This window comes from Gallus gallus, chromosome 17 (assembly GCF_016699485.2).
Source record: "Gallus gallus isolate bGalGal1 chromosome 17, bGalGal1.mat.broiler.GRCg7b, whole genome shotgun sequence".
NCBI lineage: Eukaryota > Metazoa > Chordata > Aves > Galliformes > Phasianidae > Gallus > Gallus gallus.
Genome location: NC_052548.1, coordinates 2604125 through 2622703, shown reverse-complemented (window position 1 = coordinate 2622703; position 18579 = coordinate 2604125). Strand labels below are relative to the sequence as shown.

Below are 18579 nucleotides of genomic sequence, written 5' to 3'. Positions count from 1 at the left end.
GCAGTGCTGTGGCACCTGCCATTCCCTGTACGTGGCATGGCAGTGCTCAGTTCAGGAGGGATTTGCTAAACGCCTGTTTGCATTCCTACCTCCCTGCTCATTCACGTGTGCCCTGGAGTCACCCGTGTTATCTAATTGCCTGCAGGGTCACAGGCACTGAGATGCAGAGTGGGTGGAAAAAAGGCAGTGATGTTGGATAAGCTGCAAAAGATCCCCTTCCCTGCTATTTTGGACCATTGTTTTGCTTAAAGTTGTTTTGAAGGCTTTGTTCTGGGAATTCTCACTTCCTCTTCGTTCTGTCTGTTCTCCCTTCCCCTTTTTTTCCACTATTAAAAGGGAAAGTCTAAAAAAGAAAGAAAGAAAGAAGGAAAATTAAATGTCAATCCCAGCTGTAGATTCAAATTTTCCTTTCGCGTGTCACCACATTCCACCACCATTAAGAAACATGAAATTTCTTGATAAAGCATGCAGCAAAAAGCCACCACACCCATTGGCACCTGAGCTGTGCTCTGCCCACAGCACAGACAGTTCTGCCATCAACCCTGGGAGAGAGGCCAGGCCCAGAGCACAGAGCATGCCCACGAAGCGATCAGCTGCAAGTCTCGTGCCTCGTATATATGTGTGCAGAAGGCTTCATGGACAAATCATGGGCATTTTCCTGAGGCTTAAATTTGTTCTTCTCTACCTGCTGTCCTACAGCTGTGCACAGTGATGCTGCACCTGACCGTGCCTCAGCTTCCCCCACATCAGGCCATCGCCTCCCTGGCTTGGCAGTGACTGGCACCAGCTTTCCTGATGTGAGCACTCCTGGGTGAGGCAGTAGCACGTTATCTCTGGGCCAATTTGTAGCTTGCAATGTCATCGTCATGTGCTGCGTCACTTCAGGGTGCACAACTGCCGGGGAGATGGGGCAATCCTGGCCTCACAGCCGCTCTTCTTTTGGCCTCTCCTCCTTCTGCTACAAGGAGACGAGGAGCCTTCCCACTCTTGCTCTTCCAATCCTCTCCCCCATCCTGCTGGGCAACTGGGTGGGGAAGCTGAGCTGTTGGTTGGGGGCAACCCTCGGCATCCCAAAACATCAGGCTGCAGGACTGCTGTGAGTGAGGAAGAGAGAAGGCAGCAAGGGCACAATCCCAGGAATTGGCCACTGCATTTCTTAAGCTTCCTTTGGGCTAAAACTATTCAATTGAAGAGAGAACCCCTGGAGGGCTCATTTCTGATATGTACATTGTGTATATCACTCGTAACTTTTTTTTTTTTTTTTTTTACACATGTACTTACACAGAAAAGCCATATATTAATGATTTATTATGTTTATACACCTTTCCAAATCACTTGCCCTGCCTTGCTGAGTACCTGGCTGCTTCTCTGCCAGTTCCCTGGCCAGCAGGGCATGTCACCCGATAGTAACAGCAACAATAATTACTCCTTTGTGTTGGGCTGACACCTTTCATCAGTTCACACAGTGTTTAGCATTGCTCTGCCACACTTCCCACACACCCTCCCTCTCTGCTGGCATGAGAACACAGCCACGCTCCTCATCTCCATTCTGCGGGTGCCTGCGTTCCACCAGACAGCTTCCCCAAGGCCACATGGTGGCATTTCAGCTAGGTGTCCCACTGTTGCTGCACAAAGCTCTAAGATTTGGATGTCCCATGGCTCTCCAGCAGCCCATGGCCACTGCTGAATCCACATCTGCATCTCCCCAGGAAACCCAGAGCCACAAAACCCACTCCTGGGGTTAAGGAGAAGAGCAGTGAGCAATGGGAGCAACCTGCCAAGCAGAGCCAGGAGACGCCAGCCCTCAAAACTGTGTGAGGAGTCCAGGTAGCAGCATTGGGCTCCATCTCTGCACCATGCAGCCCTCATGTCCTGAGCCAGGACCTCAAGCATCAATCAAAGAAGTGGAAAAACAAACAACTAAGGGGCTGTAACAGCATAATAAATGTCATCCGATTACCCTCATGCTGTATGCCCGATCAAAGAATAATTTGGCTGAGGCATCTCTGCCAGAGAGACAAAACCACCCTTCACGAAGAGACAAAAACATCCTGGCAAATGCCTTGGCAGTTTGCTTCTGCTGCTCATCCCTGTCGCTGCTAACATGCACGCCTGCTTTTTAGTCCAACTTTGGCAGGCTTCTGCTTCAAGCACTGGTTCTTGTTCTGCCTTTCCCTGACATTAAACAGTCCTCTAGTGCTGAGTAATTTCTCCCTGCGATAGCACTTAGGCACTAAAATCAAGACATCTTTCCATTTCTCTGATAAACCAAACAATTTGAGCCCTTCAAGTCTCTTCCTATAAAGCATTCTTCCAGCCCCCACGTTGCTGTGCTGGTTTGTGTCTATGCAAGCCCACATACTGGCATTCGTGTATTGATGGAAATCTGCAGGAGCAGCCTCCCCCATACAGACACACACAGAGCTGATGCATTAAGGTTTGTCCCCAGATGCACACAGATATGTGCAAGCCCTTGAGCTCGCATGGTGACATTTATGTCTCTTTGTTAGGGACCAGATGAGCATCCATAGGCAACACCAGATGCTCTTGGCCTGCTTTTCTTCCGTAAATTAACCCCCACCTCTGCAGGAAAAAGCCCATTCAGGGCCACCTCTCCTAGAACAGCTCCTCCCACTTAATTTCACCCCAAAACCAAAGAAAATCAGGGGATAGAGAGAGCCCCCAGCTGAGCCACTGCAAGCCTATAACACAGTTGGCATCTGTCCCCATTACATAGGTGTTATTTCTTTAATTGCTTAACACCTATCCAACACCTGGCAAACCTGCTAGAAAATCCTTAGAGAGCAGCAAGGCATCAATTATTATTACTATAATTCTAAAGTCACTGCTGGGATTTCTGATCTCCTTCACTGGAAGAGGCTGTGTTGCTCACTGTGGGGTTGGAGGAGGGGGGAGAAGGTGGGATGTCTGTCCTCCCTTCCCCACGATGTCAGTATCACAGCTCAGGCAGAGGGGACTGCAGTCTGTCTGTGGGCTCTGGGGATGGAAGGACTCACCCACCTGCTCTGCAATCCCAGCAGGATCCCGTCTGAGAAGTCCAATTGAAATTTAGGGCTGGGCTTGTGTATGTATTTTGCACTTCTTTCTCATTGTAAAACTGTTTGTATTTGTGTTCCCTACAGGCAGACCAGTACCCACATGCTTACCATCCTGAGCAGGCAGTGGCTTCAATAGCAGTGGGATGCCCAGCCATACCCAATCACTGCCTGAGCTGCAAGACACCTGGACCTTATGTGTGACATCACGTCTCCTTTTCCATCACTACCCAGTTCTCCATTCCTCTTTCCCTGTAACAGCAAGGCAGCCCAGATAGCTGGGAGAGCATGCACCACCATAGCAGCCAGCAGCGCCCAGCTTTTCCCAGGCTCCTGGCACTCGGTACTGCCCTTACTGCTACTCCACCATGGGCTCCCCATGGTGGCTTATCAGCCACTCCTGTGCAAAGTCCACCATCTCACCTGCTGCAGAGCTTTCACCTAAATCCACCACATTCCCCTCCCAGAAACAGTTGAGGAGTCATCCCACACTGCTAACCGCCAAGGAGATAACTTGCAGCAGAGGGGCAGGGTCAGTGGTGCTATCTAGGATGACCACAGCTGCCAGGAATGATCCCAGCACCTCTCAGCAGTCCCCAGTGAGGATTAATTTAATCAGGCCACGCATCCCCTTCTAGATGATAAAAGCTATGGGATGGACCCTGCACTAAATAGCAGGGACAAGATGTTACCAAGAAACCCCCCAACTCTCCCCATAACTCAGGATGAGGGGCTTGAAGAGAGGAGAGCAAACACTGGGGTCACGGCAGCCCCCCAGACCAAGAGTATGAGGTGGAGACACCCTACAGCCCCCACACTCCTCCCAAGGCTCAGGCTGGGGGACATCAGCAGCGCAGCTCCATGGGCCCAGAAGCCTCCCAGACCCAGGCATACACTATAAGTCATCTCAGCCCAAACCTCCCTCTGCCAGGGCTGTCTCACACAAGATTTTTCCCTTCCATCATCATTAATTTGGGTTTCCGGGAGCTCAGAGGCCAGTGGTCTGATGTCAGCAGGCTTGTCACGAGCAGGTGAGTCACCTCTGACAAACCTGCCCCAGCCTAAGCACCATTAATTAGTGCCTCCAGGGCCTGTCCCAGCACTGCCCCACCTCTGACAGAAGCACTGCCCATGCTGGAAGCGCACACTGAGCATCACCTGCCAACTGGTGGCACACAGTGAGGTTGGTGAGGTCCACAGCCCATCTTTACGAAGCAACCATACAGCACTGGTGCTTCTGCAGCCTGCAGCTTCGTGGCTCTTTCACTGGGTTATTTGGGAATAGCAAAGCCCTTGCACTGGAGGATTCAAGAAGAGGGACCTTCCCAGAAGGTTGGAAGATGGCAGAAGGACACATCAGGCATCACACATCTTGTGTGATAAACCACAGGACCCTTGGCTCAGGACCAGGAGGGAAGGATGTGGTGTGCCTGGTTCAACACAACCAGGACAACAGTGACAGCATGGGCCGTGAGTGTGCACGAGGTGGAAACACCCCAGGCATGATGTGGGCACATGCCCAGGATTAAGCCCTGCAGAAGAGAGCCATCTGAGAGCAGACCCTTTGTAGCAGGGCAGCCCCAAACTGATCTATTTCAGCATTCTCCCTGGAGCTCTCCTTGCAGACCAGCCGCTGCCAGACCTGCTAACATCTCTCTTGCTTTCCCTGAACCACCCTCACTGCTGCATTTCCCACTCCTCCCTGGTTTCCCATAAGCTGAGGCTCAGATGTGTTTAGGGCAAACCTAATTCTCCCACTCACTGCCCTGTTTCCCAGCAGCATCCATCACCCCTGCACACGGGATATTTTAAACCCAACTCTACCTACAGCTATTTTTATCATGTCCTCCTCAAACCCATTCGTGGCCAGAGGATTTCTCTGGAGGGGACACATGGTAGTATCCCAGCTCCTCCCATGGACACAGCCATGAAGACCTGACCACATGCTGTAGCTGGGACTGCCCTGATGCACAGCCCCCCAAGCTTACCCTTCTCCCACTCCTTGTGCTGGGGCACAGTGAGGACACCACAGCTGTAGGGCAGGGTCTCACCACCCAGGACCCCATCCCTCTGCTCTCAAACACAGCAAACCAGAGGCTACAGATAAGTGCAACCAAACATCCAGACCATCAGTCCAGCTCCCTGCAAGGTTACTGGTCTGAGCTTAAATAGAGCCCCAGGCCCATGAGTGAGGGCACAGCTGAGGCTGCTAAGGGCCGTCACAGCCTATCGTTGCTTTTTGGGCAGCTCCTGATCAATTCCTAACACTCTGCAGCCCTCAGCCTGCTGCTCACAGGGGACTGTGACAGCTCATCCAGCTCTATTGTGCTGTTACTGCGACTGGGGAGGTGCTGGGTTCCCAAGGAGAATGTCAGAGGAGATAGATTTGCTTTGGGGTGAGCACAGGACCGGGGCTGACCATCCCCAGATGAACCCCTGCCTGCATCTCTCCCCTTACAGCTTCATTCCAATGGCAGAGAGCTGCTGGTGCTGAGCTGCGCTCCCCGCAGCTGAGAGCCTCTGAGATCAAAGATGCTCTCATACAGAACCAAAACATTATTGCTGGCTTTTAAAGGCCAGACTGAAGTTCTGAAGGAATGAAGTTCCATTTTCCAGAGGTCTAATTTGGAGCTGTTTAAATGCTTATTGAGATAAAGAGAGTCAAGCAGATTGTGAGGGCTGGGAGACAGGGAAGGGGGAAAAAAAGAGGTTATTACTGACTTCAGTTGAAGCCTTTATTCTACCTGGAGCTCCCCACTTCTGCCCAGCAGCTTTCAGTAATGCCATTGTTAGCATCAGAATTGTAATTCTCGGGTCCTTTTCATTACCAAAATCATAATAATTAAATAATATATCCCAAAGACCTTGGCTGAAACCAGCATAACGCACTGGGACTGATGAAAGGAGCTCTGGGGGCAGAGGAAGCTGCGGGGCGACCCGGGGGTGCGGGAATAAACCCCAAATGGGTTTTGTTTCCCCGCTGCCGGAGGGGCGCCGGGTGGGAACGCTGATGTGGGGCGGGAGGGGCCGGGGCTGGTCCTGGGGCTGCGCTCGCTGCCGTTCGCCCCAGAGCCTGCTGAGGGCAGCAAAGCCCCTGCAGAGCTCCGCACCCGGAGGAACCCGCAGCGCTCCCTGCGCAGGATGCGACCCCGGGAGGCGGCTGTTCTCGGGGTGCCCCTTTGAGACAGCGCTGGGTGAAGGTGGTGCCCCAAGGCAAAGCCGAGCCCTCTGGCAGTACCCCCAGCACCCAGCAGCCCCTCCTGGGCTGGGATTCGCGTGGGGTTCCCTCACTGCTGTCAGTCACTGTGGTGCCCGGCCATGGTGTGAGCATACGGATGGGGATGCTGGCTGCTCGCTGCGGCCTCTAGCCCCGACCCGAGGGCTGCATCTGTCCCCAGCGCCCGCACTGCCAGCTGAGCCCCACAACCCTCCTCCTGCAGCAGCCAAGTTGTTAGAAAAGTTCTTGAGAGCAGGTTCCCATGTCCTTGTTTCCCCTGTGGTGCTGGCTCTGTGGCTGGAAATCCTCCTGCTATAGGGAAAAAAAAAAAATCCATAAAATATGGTTTCTGACCCATTTTGACCCCCAAAAAAGTACAAGCGAGATCTACATCCTGGCAAAGGACAGCCAGCAGCGTCCAAGCACACAGCAACCACAGCATCCCCTGTGGGCAGCGTGCAGGGCTGGGAACGGCCCCTGCGGCCTCAGGAGTCCCTGGAGCCTTCTTGTCCTCCCCGAACAGCTCCAGTGGGGGAGAATCGCAGGGTGAGACCCAGAACAGACACAAAGGGATGGATGTACCCCACACGGTGCTGTGCCAGAGGCGTTTGTATGCTGGCAATGCAAATTTCCATGCTTCTCCAGATTTAGTGGTACAGCTCTGTACTTAAAACCACTTGTACAGGGAAAGGAACATGAGCGTGTTCCTGCTCCAGTTTTAGCTCTTTATTGATTTTCCAGCTGCAGGCAGCAGTCACTGTCCCAGTGCTCAGATCACCCATTAAAGACATCATAGAAACGAGAGGAAAACAAGACAGCGTTGTGGTTTGGATGAAGAGCATTACAAATTCTGAATGGCAATTTCTGGGAGGAAAACGTGTTCCTGTTAGTGTGGGGAGCAGGTTGCATTTACCGAACGGCTCAGAGACACCAAGGGCTCCTGGCTGCACACAGGTCTGGGGCACAGCAGCATCTCCATCTCCCACTGCCATCTCTCCCACTCCTCTGGCAGTGCTGTGACCAGCAGGAGGGAGCTGAGATCTGCAGTTTGGGCTCATCTCTTCACAGGAAAAAGCAAAACAAGATTCGACATCCTCCTGATAGCACTGGGGCAGATGTGAGATCATTCTCTGTCCCCGTCCATCCCCAAAGCCAGTACCCCATCCCCTCTGGGTAACTGCTGCCAGTGGCCATGCTCATGCTCAGGACCAGCCTGTGCCACCCAACAGGGGATCCTGCGGTTGGAGAACAGGCACTGGTTGTGCACCATCCCCTTCACTCGCATCCACATCCTGCCCGTGGCCATCTGAAGTGACACCAAAGGGTTTTGCTCAGAAATTCACGGCCTTCTAAGATCAGAGACACCAACACTGCATCCCTGGGGATGAGCAGAGCATCACTTGAGCTGCAGAGGGCCCTCACCCTGGGGGTGCAGTGGGGGCATCACTCAGCTCCACTGCTCACCCCCAAGTGTTCCTAAGGGCTGACCCCACCTGCTGTGTGCAGTGCTGACTCAGCAGCTCAGTGTAAACACCCGCCAGCTGCTCCCCCGGCCACTGTTTGCTCAGGCCGTGCTTCTCTGTTTGCCTTGTGGGGATCACGATGGGGGGGAAGATGAGCTTTTGGATGCGGCAAATGGGGCAGCACAGCCCCTGCAGCAGCTAAAACTGCCCCAGGGCTCCTCCAGCATCTCAGCTCCTGCACTGCCTGCTCCCAGCAGCAGCAACCCGTCAGCAAGACCCAAACTAAATCCTGCATGAAGCTCTTGGAGGTACAGAAAAATGCACCCGTGGCAGGATAACACGGCTGCCACGCAGCCAGGAAAATTCTTTATTATCATTTCCTTGCAACAGAGATACTGGGGGAAAAAAAAAAAAGCACACACCCTGCCCAGGTGCAAACAGCAGCAGCTGCAGCTTCCATGTAGGAATCTATGTACATCACAGTGTAAAGTCCATCAGAAGGAAAAAAATTCAATCCAAGTTCTAAAAAAAAAAAAACCAAAAAACCAAACCTCCCAGGTGTGACCTAAAACCAGGAACCAGAAAAAGTGGTTGAGAAAATGGGTTGGGCCCCTCCCTCTTACTATAAAATATATAAGATTGCTAAGGCAACGTTTCACAAAACCAGAAGCGAGGTTTCTAAAGAGTCTGAGCTCGCAGCCGAGAGCACGGGCACAATTAGTGTCAACATGAAAACCCTCACCCATCCCACGGCCTCAGTGCTCAGCATACTCCTTGGTCTCCACCCCGGTCTCATTGAGCACCGTGGTCCTCATGATGGCCTCGGTGACCGCGTAGGGGTCGCAGTTGGCCGCTGGCCGCCGGTCTTCAAAGTAGCCAAAGCCGTCCTGGCCCACCTGGCGCGGGATGCGGATGCTGGCTCCACGGTTGGCCACTCCAGCAGAGAACTCAAAGATGTTGGAGGTCTCGTGGTGGCCGGTGAGCCGCCGGGAGTTGTCCCTGCCGCCCCGCGGGTCGTAGACGCAGATGTGGTAGTCGTGCCGCTTGCTCAGCTTCTCGATGGCGGCTTCGATGTGTCTATGGGGAATGGATGGATGGGGGTCAGGTTTGGCACAGGGATATACTCAAGCCATCACGTGTGACAAGTGGCTTGTAAAACAATCAGATGCACTGCCCCAGCCCTCCTGGCTGCGGCCCCAAGGACTCACTTGAGGCCTCCCTCCTTCCGCATCTCCTCGGTGCTGTAGTTGGTGTGGCAGCCGGCCCCGTTCCAGTTGCCGGTCATCGGTTTGGGGTCCAGAGTGGCCACAACCCCAAAGTCCTCGCAGACACGGTGGAGGATGAAGCGAGCCATCCAGAGGTGGTCACCCATCTCGATGCCCTCGCACGGGCCTACCTGGAATTCCCACTGGAAGGGAAAGAGAATGCGTGTGGGGGTCATGTTGGTGCCACCTGGTGGGGCAGCTCCTGCCCCCGTTACCCCCAGCAACAGCTGACAGCGCGGGGAACGGCTGAGCTTTATAGATCACTGTGCAATCCATTGGGTGCCGGAACTGTGCAGTGGGTGGAAAGTTCCAGCATTGCCTCACCTGAACTGTGGCCAGAATGGAAAGTTTTCTGACTGAAGTCAATTATCTCGAGGTCCTATAAATAAGGATCCTAAGACAGCAGCCCCTTGAGCTCCCAAGGCCCACAGCAGACTATGATCCCTGATCTTCCCCAGGAATGGGACGCCTCAGGGTCAGCTTCTTCAGGTTCCTTGCTGACCAACACTGAAGAAAAGGAGCCCTTTGGGGACAGATCCCACCATCCACTGAGAGCTGAGGAAAGGGAAGGTGAGAAATGCACCGGGGGAAGAAGGTCCAGAGCACGCAGCTGAGGGTTTAGGAACATCCCCTCCAATACCCTGCAGTGTTTCATTTGAACTTGGCCATTCTCAAGTCTTCAGGTTGTGGTATTCAGCTGTAATAAATTCCACTGAAGCACTGAATTGTAGAATCGAAGAATGGTTTAGGTTGGAAGGGACCTTAAAGATCATCCAGTTACAACCCCCTGCAGCGGGCTCGGTGCCCCCCCAGCATATCAGGCTGCCTCGGGCCCCCCAGCCTGGCCTTGAGCACCTCCAGGAATGGGGCACCAATGGGGCACCCACAGCTTCTCTGAGCAATCACTGCCTTCAACTGGCTAATGATTAAGTGCTGATGAAGCGCTCTTAAGTCTCATGCAACCTAACCTTGTGATTTATCATAAAAGCATTAATAAACCCTAAATTGCTGCTAAAACCAGAGTTGTGCAAAGACCTATCCACGACAGCATGGGATTGAAGATGTCCCTAAGTGTCCTTCCTGGGACAGGGTTGCGCCACCCACGGTGACTAAGCAGCAGTGACACAACCACAGCCACTGGCACGGCACAGCTGGATCACAGGGTGCTGAGAGCAGCTGAGGGGACACTGATCATGTCAGGGCAAGCAGCAGGTTCATTACAATTGTAATGTCCTGCCTCAGCCCCCTGGCAACAAGGCCCCGCTTATCAGTGGGAGGGTCCAATTGCCACTAGCCAGCCTAGCTACATGCATAATGCAATCAGGGACCGCTTTGAGATAACACCTTGACTACTCAAATCCCCTCCAGCCATGCCCAAGACTGTGCTGCAGGAAGGTCCTCAGGACCCAAGGGCAGGACATGGGCACCCACAGCTTGGTTTGCTGCCATCTTGGTTGGCTGGCACTGATGCTGCAGGGTTAGGCCAGCAACACCAACTCATATCCACCACTGGAGACCCAACAGCAGGGAATCCCCCACGGGGAGACAGGAGACATGCATCTGGGGGAAGCAGACCCAGAGCATCCTCACGGTCAGCACCTCCAAGCACCCACCTGGGAGGGCATCACCTCGGCGTTGGTGCCGCAGATCTTCACGCCCGCATAGAGGCAAGCCTTGTAGTGGGACTCCACAATGTCACGTCCGTACACCTTATCTGCTCCAACCCCGCAGTAATAAGGGCCTGGGGAGGAGGCAGAAGGCATCAGGTAAATAAAGCAGTGAGGAGGAAATCTCACCAACCCAGGCATGGGGACCAGTGTTGGTCGCAGAGAATTTATGGGAATCAAACGGTGCTGCCCTCCACGGTGCATCAGTGCCCCAACCCCCGACCCAGAGCCCAGTGGTGGTGCAACCTCAGCCTTATCTATGCGGCTCAACAGGACTGGCTATGCACGGGAGGGCGACCAAGAGATAAGCAGAGCTCGGCTGGATGTGCCCCGCGGCACCACCCTGACTCCGAACACTTCAGGCTCCAGACATTGTTCCGACAACAGCTGGCATTGTTTGTGCTTAGAAGAGTCAGCAGGCTGTGGTTTCACAGGGCTCTTCCTCATTCAGACTGCCAGGGTAAGACCTCCTCCCCGCCCGGGGGAAGGGAGCTGTTGCAAACAGCCCTTCCCAGTGCCGGGCTGGGTAAGGCGGGTTGGGAAACCCCTGGCCCCCTCCCAGGAGGTGCCGGTCCTTTCGCCAACAGCCGTGGGGAGATTTTTCCGGCCGAGTTCTCCAGCCCTTGACAAACAAGTCGTGCAGCCAAGAGTTGTTTGTGCAATGGGGTCTGGCTCACGTGAGCCACGGGGCAGCGGTGAAACAGCTCCAGGCCTCCTTCCACCCACCACAGGGAAGCGCTGGTGATGGGATGGGGCTGGGACGGGGATGCCTGCTGTAGGATTGCATTCCCCATGGGCTGAGCATTGGGGTTGGGGCCTCAGGAAGGCACTTACCCTGTGGGCCAGGGAAGCCGTTGTCAGGCCAGCCGTAGGGGTGGCCGTTGACACCCAGCAGTGTGTATTCCTGCTCCATCCCGAACCAGGGGTGGCTGTCCTTCACCAGATCCATCACCTTCTTGCAGGTGTGCCTCAGGTTGGTCTCTGTGAGCAGAGTGGTTGCAGTCAGACCTGGCCGTGCTCAGCCCCATCCCTCTGAGTCCCAGCCACCGCCCAGCTCTTCCCACAGAAGCCCCAAGGAAAGCAGTGAGCGAATTCCCCTTCCTGCAGCGCTTTCTACTCACCGGGCTCCTCCCTGCAGAGCCACTGCATGGCCACAGCAGTAGGCCACAGACTCAGGAGGTTCAGGGAGTGATTTCATGAAACCACAACCTCCGGTCCATAGAATCATAGAACAATTAAGGCTGGAAAAGACCTCTAAGATCCCCACGTCCAGCCAGGATCGTCCTCGTCTTCCTCTTGCACATGAAGACAGCAAGGACACATCTCCCAGCCCTGTCCCACAGGCACCTGGCACAGCTGGGAACAGGGACTGCACACCTCCCATTACGTCTCTGCTCCCATCCTCAGCCTCAGTTTAGTCCTCATCCCCATAGCTCCAGGGCTTTGGGAGCAGCACATAACCGGCCCTGGAGCAGGACAGTATGACACATGAGGTACTTCATGGGGCCCAAATCCAACTCCAGCACTCAAGGTGAGCTGTCACCTTGCTTAAAGCTTCCCTCCGAGCAGGGATCCCAACCGAAACCCTTCCTCTAAGGCTCCCCTCCTCCAACTGCAGCTTTATCGGATGGACAAACGGGCTGCCGGGACCGCAGACTTCTGCCCTCGCCGATAAGTCCTTGTGCTTGCAGAAGGACACCCTGTGCTCGACTGCACCGCGCCACCTCCTGCCTGCAGTTCCCCTCCTGCAGCCGTCCACCAGCAGAGTGAGCGGCCACCGAGCAGCACGTCACCGCACGCTGCCGTTTCCACCCGAGTGCTTTGAGCACCACTTCCCAGCTGCGGTTCCCTCTTATTTACAAGACAGAGCACCGGCGCTCTGCACAGCCCCGCAGGGCTGGGTGCGCTCAGGATCAGTCCCCGGCTCACCCCGTCCCTTCTGCCCGAGGGACGTCAGCCTCCTTGCTGCGCTCCTGATTGTTGCAGCACCTCCAAAACACATCCCTGCACACACCCGTGGTGCTTGCATTTCAGTGCCTTAGGCCAAGGGCTCAGTGCAGTTCAACAAAGACCAGCATCAGAGCCAGCAGTCCCCTGAGAGAGACAGCACTGCAAATCATCCCAGGGCAACTGGCATTAGGAATTATTAACAATAATAACACCGATGCTCACCTGCGGGTTTCCTGTTGTACTTCAGCACTTCGCACAGCACCAGCTTGTTGGGGTCCAGGCAGAAGGGGTCCCTGAACATGCAGACGGGCACCAGGAACATGTCACTGTTGGAGCCCTCCGCCTGCGCTGTGCTGGAGCCATCGAAATTCCACTCGGGGACATCTGTGAGGCGGGAGGGGGGCAGAGAGAGGAGCGGGGTTGGAAAGGTGGTATCTCACAGGGGGGAGGCGTGAGGGGCTGCTGACTTAGACCCAGAGGGAGGCACCCAGGAGGGCATGGGGGCACAGGACCGGCTCGCAGTGTGCCACGGACCAGCATGGCCCCGTGCCCATTTGCTCATGGTGAGGACCTCACGCTCCCCTTCCCACCCAGGGCTAATGACAGCTTGCAGGCTGAGCACACTGCAGCCGGATATTTACATTACCGCTTTACATAACAACCCTGTGCAGCAGCTGCACCGGGTATCGCCTGCACCGCACAGCCAGCACAGGTGAGCACCACCACCCCAAAGCACCTCAACGCTTAATCATGGCCACGCTCAGCCCATCCACCATGCCAACAGCCAGCAGAGGAGAGGCGGCGGGGTTACCTTCAATGCTCTTGGGCTCCTTATCGAGGGTCCTGCTCTTGCAGCGCACGCCCTCGCCGCTGCCGTCGATCCAGACGTAGGTGACCTGCACCAGCCCGCCCTGGGGCAGCCTCATGTACTGCTCCCGCACCAGCTTGTTCAGCCTGGAGCTGTGTGACACCGACATGGCGACGGCCCTGCAGGAGTGGAGCGTGGCATCACCCCTTTGCCCCTTTTTCCCCCTCCCTGCTCCCCCCCCGAAAGCAGCCGCCCCCCGGACCCTCCAAGTCCTCGCTGCGCCCGGAGCTCAGCGTCCCCCCGCGGGATTCGAACCCGCGGCCCCGCCGCTCACCGGCCCAACGCTGCCGGTGCCCGCGGCCGCCGCCCTTTATAGGCGGGGGGCGGTGCGGTGGGGGGGGCTCCGCCCCGGGCTGGTGGGACGGTGCGGGGCTGTTGCTTCCTCCCGATACCGCTGCCTGCGGGAGCGGTCGCTGCCGGGTTTGTTTGTTAAAGCGTTACTCAGAGCAGCCGCAAGCGTTTCCCCATCAAAATATCGCCGTTGCAAAATCGTGGGATCGGGGAATACCCCGAATCCGTGGGGCTCCCGGGGGTCACGGAGCCCTGCCCCGCAGCGCCCAAACGCACACCCGGTGTCTGAGAGCAGTGCTGGTGAGGAGCTGCCATGAGGGGCTGTAGGAGCCACCGCGAGGCCTCCTCTGTGCCTTCTCTGCCCCGTCCCGAGCAATCCACGGGTCCTCAGCCATTCCTCACACTCTGTGCCCTGCAGACCCTTCCCCTTCTCGTTGCCCGCCTTTTAGGTCCCGTTTATTTAACTCTCGTTTGCCACTCCCTCCTGCTGCTGTGGGTTCACCCCTGCACAGCACCTGGTGGTGTGCACCCATCTGTCCTGGAGAGCAGAGCAGTGCTGAGGGCTGCAGGAGGCTGAGCACAGCGCTGCCATCTCCCCTCAGCTCTGCACTCAGCTCCGGTCCAACGCTTTATGTTCTCAAGCACTGCAGCATCACTGAGACCTTTAAAATGAAACCCACCCGCACGAAGCAATGCCGCCCCGATGTGGGGTTACCTGCAAGAGCTGAGCGAACAGGTGTGAGCTGCAGCAGATTATTTCGATATAGTGGCAACTTCTGAAAAGCCACTCTCAAGCAGATCAGTTAAACAGGCCGTGCTGCCTTTTTGCTTTGCCACAGACGCAGCATCACAGCGTTCCCAGGTACCCATGCAGGCAGCGCTGAACCACACCAGTGGGTGCAAGCACAGCACGAGCAGCCAGCATGGGCAGCTCCCAGTATTGCTTTTTCTGGGGGGAGGAAGGGAGGTTCCAAGGTCCCAGCTGTCAGGGCTGGCTGAGCGCTCACATCTCCCCTGTTTTTCAGTTTTACAAATATTTTCAGACATGCCCGGGCTCCCAGGCAGCTCAGGGCCTCGTTACCCGGCCAGGTCTGCAGGGCAAAGCCATGTTTTCTGCTGCCTGACTCACCCCATGAATGCTTTTGTGCAAAACAACGAACCGTCTCCATGCCACCCGGGCAGCTGAGAAACCCTTCGGCAGCAAACTCCCCCCCTGCACCCACCCACAGCTCTGGTTTTCTTCTGGAGGTGTTTTGCTCCCGCAGCCAGATCAGCAACCGGGAAGAAAGACGAAAGCATCTGAGATTGCACAAGCACCAGGAAATGAGATTGACGGGCACGGAGGCAGGACATAATTAGCAATTTGGGTCCCTGGGTTGTGACATCAGTGGCACCTGGACGTCACTTGGGAGGAGGTCAGCACCCAGGATATGCCCAAGGGCAGCTGGGCAGCGGTGGCAGAGGGTGTGGGGCTCCCCGGTGTGGCCCCCCCTGCACCAGGGGTCATTCAGGGGCTCCTTTTGCAGGACACCCTCAAAGCATGCAGCTCCAGACAGCCACCCCCCCCTCCACATGGTGTTCTGGGGACGTGTCCATAAACGTGTCTGCAGGGCCCAGCATTTCCTCATTGCTGGCTGGGAGCAGGGAGGCAGCCCAGGAGGAAGTGTGCACCTGGGGGTGTGTGCAGGAAGGCGCCCAGAGGCGTTCCTGCATGGCTGCCCTGGTTGTGTCCCTGTCCTCCAGGCTGATGCTGAGCTTCCATGGCTCCATGGGGTGAGGATGGAGAGCCCGCAGCCTCAGCCCTGGGAAAACATCACGAAACAGCCCCAGGGGTGGTCAGTGCTGGGCGTGAGCCCTGCAGTGCTGGATGGGTCTCTTGGCAGGAGCGACGCCTTCACGTGAGCTGAGCAGTGCCAGGGCTCAGCCGATATCTGCAGTGCTTTGGCTTCTCACTCAACGCCCTACAAAAGCTCTGATTTTTCCTCCTGAATGTGTCCAGAAATGCCCCACGTGCGCATACACAGCGGGCTCAGAAAGATGGAGGAACAGCACAAAGTGCAGGCTGCGCTGATGAGCAGTAGTAACGATGTGGTTCGGGGAGGGAAGCTTATTTTTGGAGAGCTGGAAGTGCCGAGCACCAAAATACCCCAAGTGGGAAGACAGAATAAACAGCACTTAATCCCTTACCCGGTCAAAGCCCAGCAGGAGGGCAAACAGGGCGCGTTTATGGCCGCTTCAGGGCAGCGGGGACGGCTCCAGCCTGCAAGTGCAGGGTCCTATCCCAGCCCCAAGCACCACCAGCAGGGCAGCTCACCAAATACCCGATGTCACGTTGTTAATTAGCAGCGAAAGCCTGCTAGGGCTTTCTGTGAGGTATTGCTGCCACACAGTGTGGAACAGCCGGTTGTTTGGTTCGTGCCGTCCACTTTGCATCAAGTCTTCCCTCACCACGGTCTAATTCCAGCCATTTCCTTAGCGTAAACTCAAGGTGCACCGTTCCAACCTGGATCCTTGAGCCCCTGGAACCACATTTCCCCCTGCAGGTGACGAGCTCTTTGCAAACAGCGGTCTCCTGCCTGCGACAGGCACAGCAAACATTAACCAGCGCCCGGGATGCGTCACCCACCCAAGGTCAGCAGGACGGAGCGGCGGAGGCAGCAGCGGGGATGTCCTTGTGTCTGCAAATGGCTGCAGATTAAACCTCCAGAGGCTGTTTCGGGGGGGATCTGTCCCGCCGTAGGGCTGCAGGAGGAGCAGAGCTGGGCTCTGGGTGAGACGTCGCTCCTCAAAGTGGCTGCAATGCTCGGGGTGAGCTCCGGCTCTGCGCTCATTGCTGCGGCTCCATGCTGAGTTCCCCCTTCCCAGCACCGAGTTTGGGTGCGAGGCTGCAGCCAACACCCCCCGTAGGCCCAGGGCTGGAATGCTTCCAGGTGTTATCTCCCTGACTTTGAGGCTTTATCAGCACCGGCATTTCCCAGCCTTGCCAAGATACACCAAAGGGATTAATAAAGCCTTAGCAAATTTTCCAGGTTGAAGGAACACCAGGAACACGACACGCTTCGTCAAGAATGGGTTAAATGTGTGCAAGCCAGAGTGACTTTGGACAAGGGACCTCTCACTGCTCGTACTCTCCCCAGCACAAGCTGGTTGCTGGAGAGGGGTGATGGGCTCCTGGGGCTGCAGCTTTGTCCACTGCTTGATTCCCCCCAGGCACAGCGCAGCACTGAGCTGTCAGGATGGAGAACCTGGGCTTTGTCCAAAATTACCCTCCGGGAATCAGAGGCTTTGCCCTGGTCAGTCATCGCTGTGAGGGAAACCCCAAAATCATCGCCTGCAGCCCCAGGTGAGAGCGTTCCCTCCATCTGGTCGGGGTCCAGCTGCTCCGCAGAGCACGTGCTGCGCTGTGCCCTGCCCAAACTCTTAGATGGGGAGATTAGAGCGAAGGCAAAGAGCAGTTTCAGCACGGGGGAGCCCAGCACAAACACCATAAAGGGATTAGAGGGCAGGGGGCCGGGGGCGTGCAGGGATTTTCCTACGCACCTCTCAGGAAGGGGCAGTTTTCCAGAGGTGAGGAAATGCAAGAGGGATGCTGCAAAGAGGCCGTGCGTGCATTCCCCGGCAGGCCTGCCATAATTTGCAGGGGATGCTGCTGGGGGCGGCGGGATGCAGCTCACGTGGGTCAGGTCGGTGCAGGAGGGTTTAGCAGGACTGAGCTGGCTGTGGAGGTGGGGTTGGAAGCACAGCATGACCCACCATCCCACCCCGCCTGCACGGCTCTGATCCCGCTGTGCAGCACCGCGGCCGGGAGATGTTGGCTCAGGGGTGAATCTGCGCTTCCCTGCGATGCGCGCTCACTTTTACACTTTTCCCACAAAACAGCTGAGCCGACAGTTTGCCTTCACAGTTGAAACACATTTAAGCAACACAAATCTCCTTATGCTGGGATGGTTGCACCCAAACCGCTTTCTCCTCATTCAAGTAGCAGTTACACCTTCCCCTGTGCACACATCCTATACACACTCATGTAATCCTTTCCATCCATCACAGCAGAACACACCCAGGCAGCCCACAGTCCCACTCCAGCATCACCCCGGTGGCCACCATCCCCACTCCCAGCCTGAGCCCTCCTCTGCAGCCCCAATTCCTGCCCTGGGCCCCCACGGAGCCCTTCCAGTCCCAGGCACAGAGAACAGCAGAAACAAACCCCAACCACTCACCGATGTCCTCGTTTGAGTTTTCCTTTCCAATCCCACAGCCCTCACCTGAGGCTAAAAGGAAATAAACCTGGGGGGAAGAAAGGGGAGGCAGCACATGCATGGCCTCGGGGAGCAGAAGCAGCAGGGGCTGATTGCCAGCAGAGCAGCTCCAATTTGCAGACCTGGCAGCAGCACAGGTGGCTCAGCACAGCTCAGCACACACAGCTGCAGCAGACCGACTGGGTGGGTGAATGCACACCGGGGTCTCACCCAGCTCCTTCTGCAGCACTTTGCTGCAGGGATGGGGAACCCTCACCACGATGCAGAACAGTGGCACTTTCTTTTTTTTTTACCATCAGCATTTACTGTAGTGAAACCCTCATACAAAGAGCTCTGAGCAGATTAGCCCTGTAATGCACGTTAGTTATGAGCAATGGTGAGTGATACACAGGGCAAGCAGCAGCCGGCCCACCACCGCTCCTCACCCCGCTGCCCTCCCACCCGTGCCCTGCATGGCAGCCTTGCCACACGACTCCAGGAGCTGGAATTTCGAGGTACAGAAGCTAACAGTGCATTTCTGAGGCAATTCCTGCAGCCTGAAGCACT

General features: G+C 55.9%; 1 protein-coding gene across 4 annotated transcripts; it reads right to left on the bottom strand.

Moving 5' to 3' along the window:
- Positions 1-8066: 8066 nt before the first annotated feature.
- On the bottom strand, positions 8067-14661 carry GSL (glutamine synthetase-like). 4 transcript variants are annotated; one of them, XM_046901955.1, is made up of 7 exons: positions 14493-14661; positions 13430-13605; positions 12841-13002; positions 11503-11649; positions 10615-10742; positions 8945-9144; positions 8067-8813 (listed from the first exon to the last, which is right to left on the bottom strand). In XM_046901955.1, exons 2-7 carry the CDS (start codon positions 13593-13595, stop codon positions 8492-8494), a joined length of 1125 nt encoding a protein of 374 aa, XP_046757911.1. In that variant the 5' UTR covers positions 13596-13605; positions 14493-14661; the 3' UTR covers positions 8067-8491. The 4 variants fall into 4 exon arrangements, with proteins under 4 accessions (XP_046757911.1, XP_003642300.1, XP_004945849.1 ...); XM_003642252.6 differs by lacking the exon at positions 14493-14661 and adding an exon at positions 13761-13888; XM_004945792.4 differs by lacking the exon at positions 14493-14661 and adding an exon at positions 13689-13775.
- Positions 14662-18579: the final 3918 nt, after the last annotated feature.

Excerpts from the sequence above, each read along its gene's own strand:
- GSL (XM_046901955.1), bottom strand. The coding sequence starts at position 13,595 with ATGTCGGTGTCACACAGCTCCAGGCTGAACAAGCTGGTGCGGGAGCAG. Across the intron at positions 11,650-12,840 it reads GTACAACAGGAAACCCGCAG|AGACCAACCTGAGGCACACC; the intron begins GTGAGCATCGGT and ends CTCTGCTCACAG. Across the intron at positions 9,145-10,614 it reads CCGAGGTGATGCCCTCCCAG|TGGGAATTCCAGGTAGGCCC; the intron begins GTGGGTGCTTGG and ends TTTCCCTTCCAG.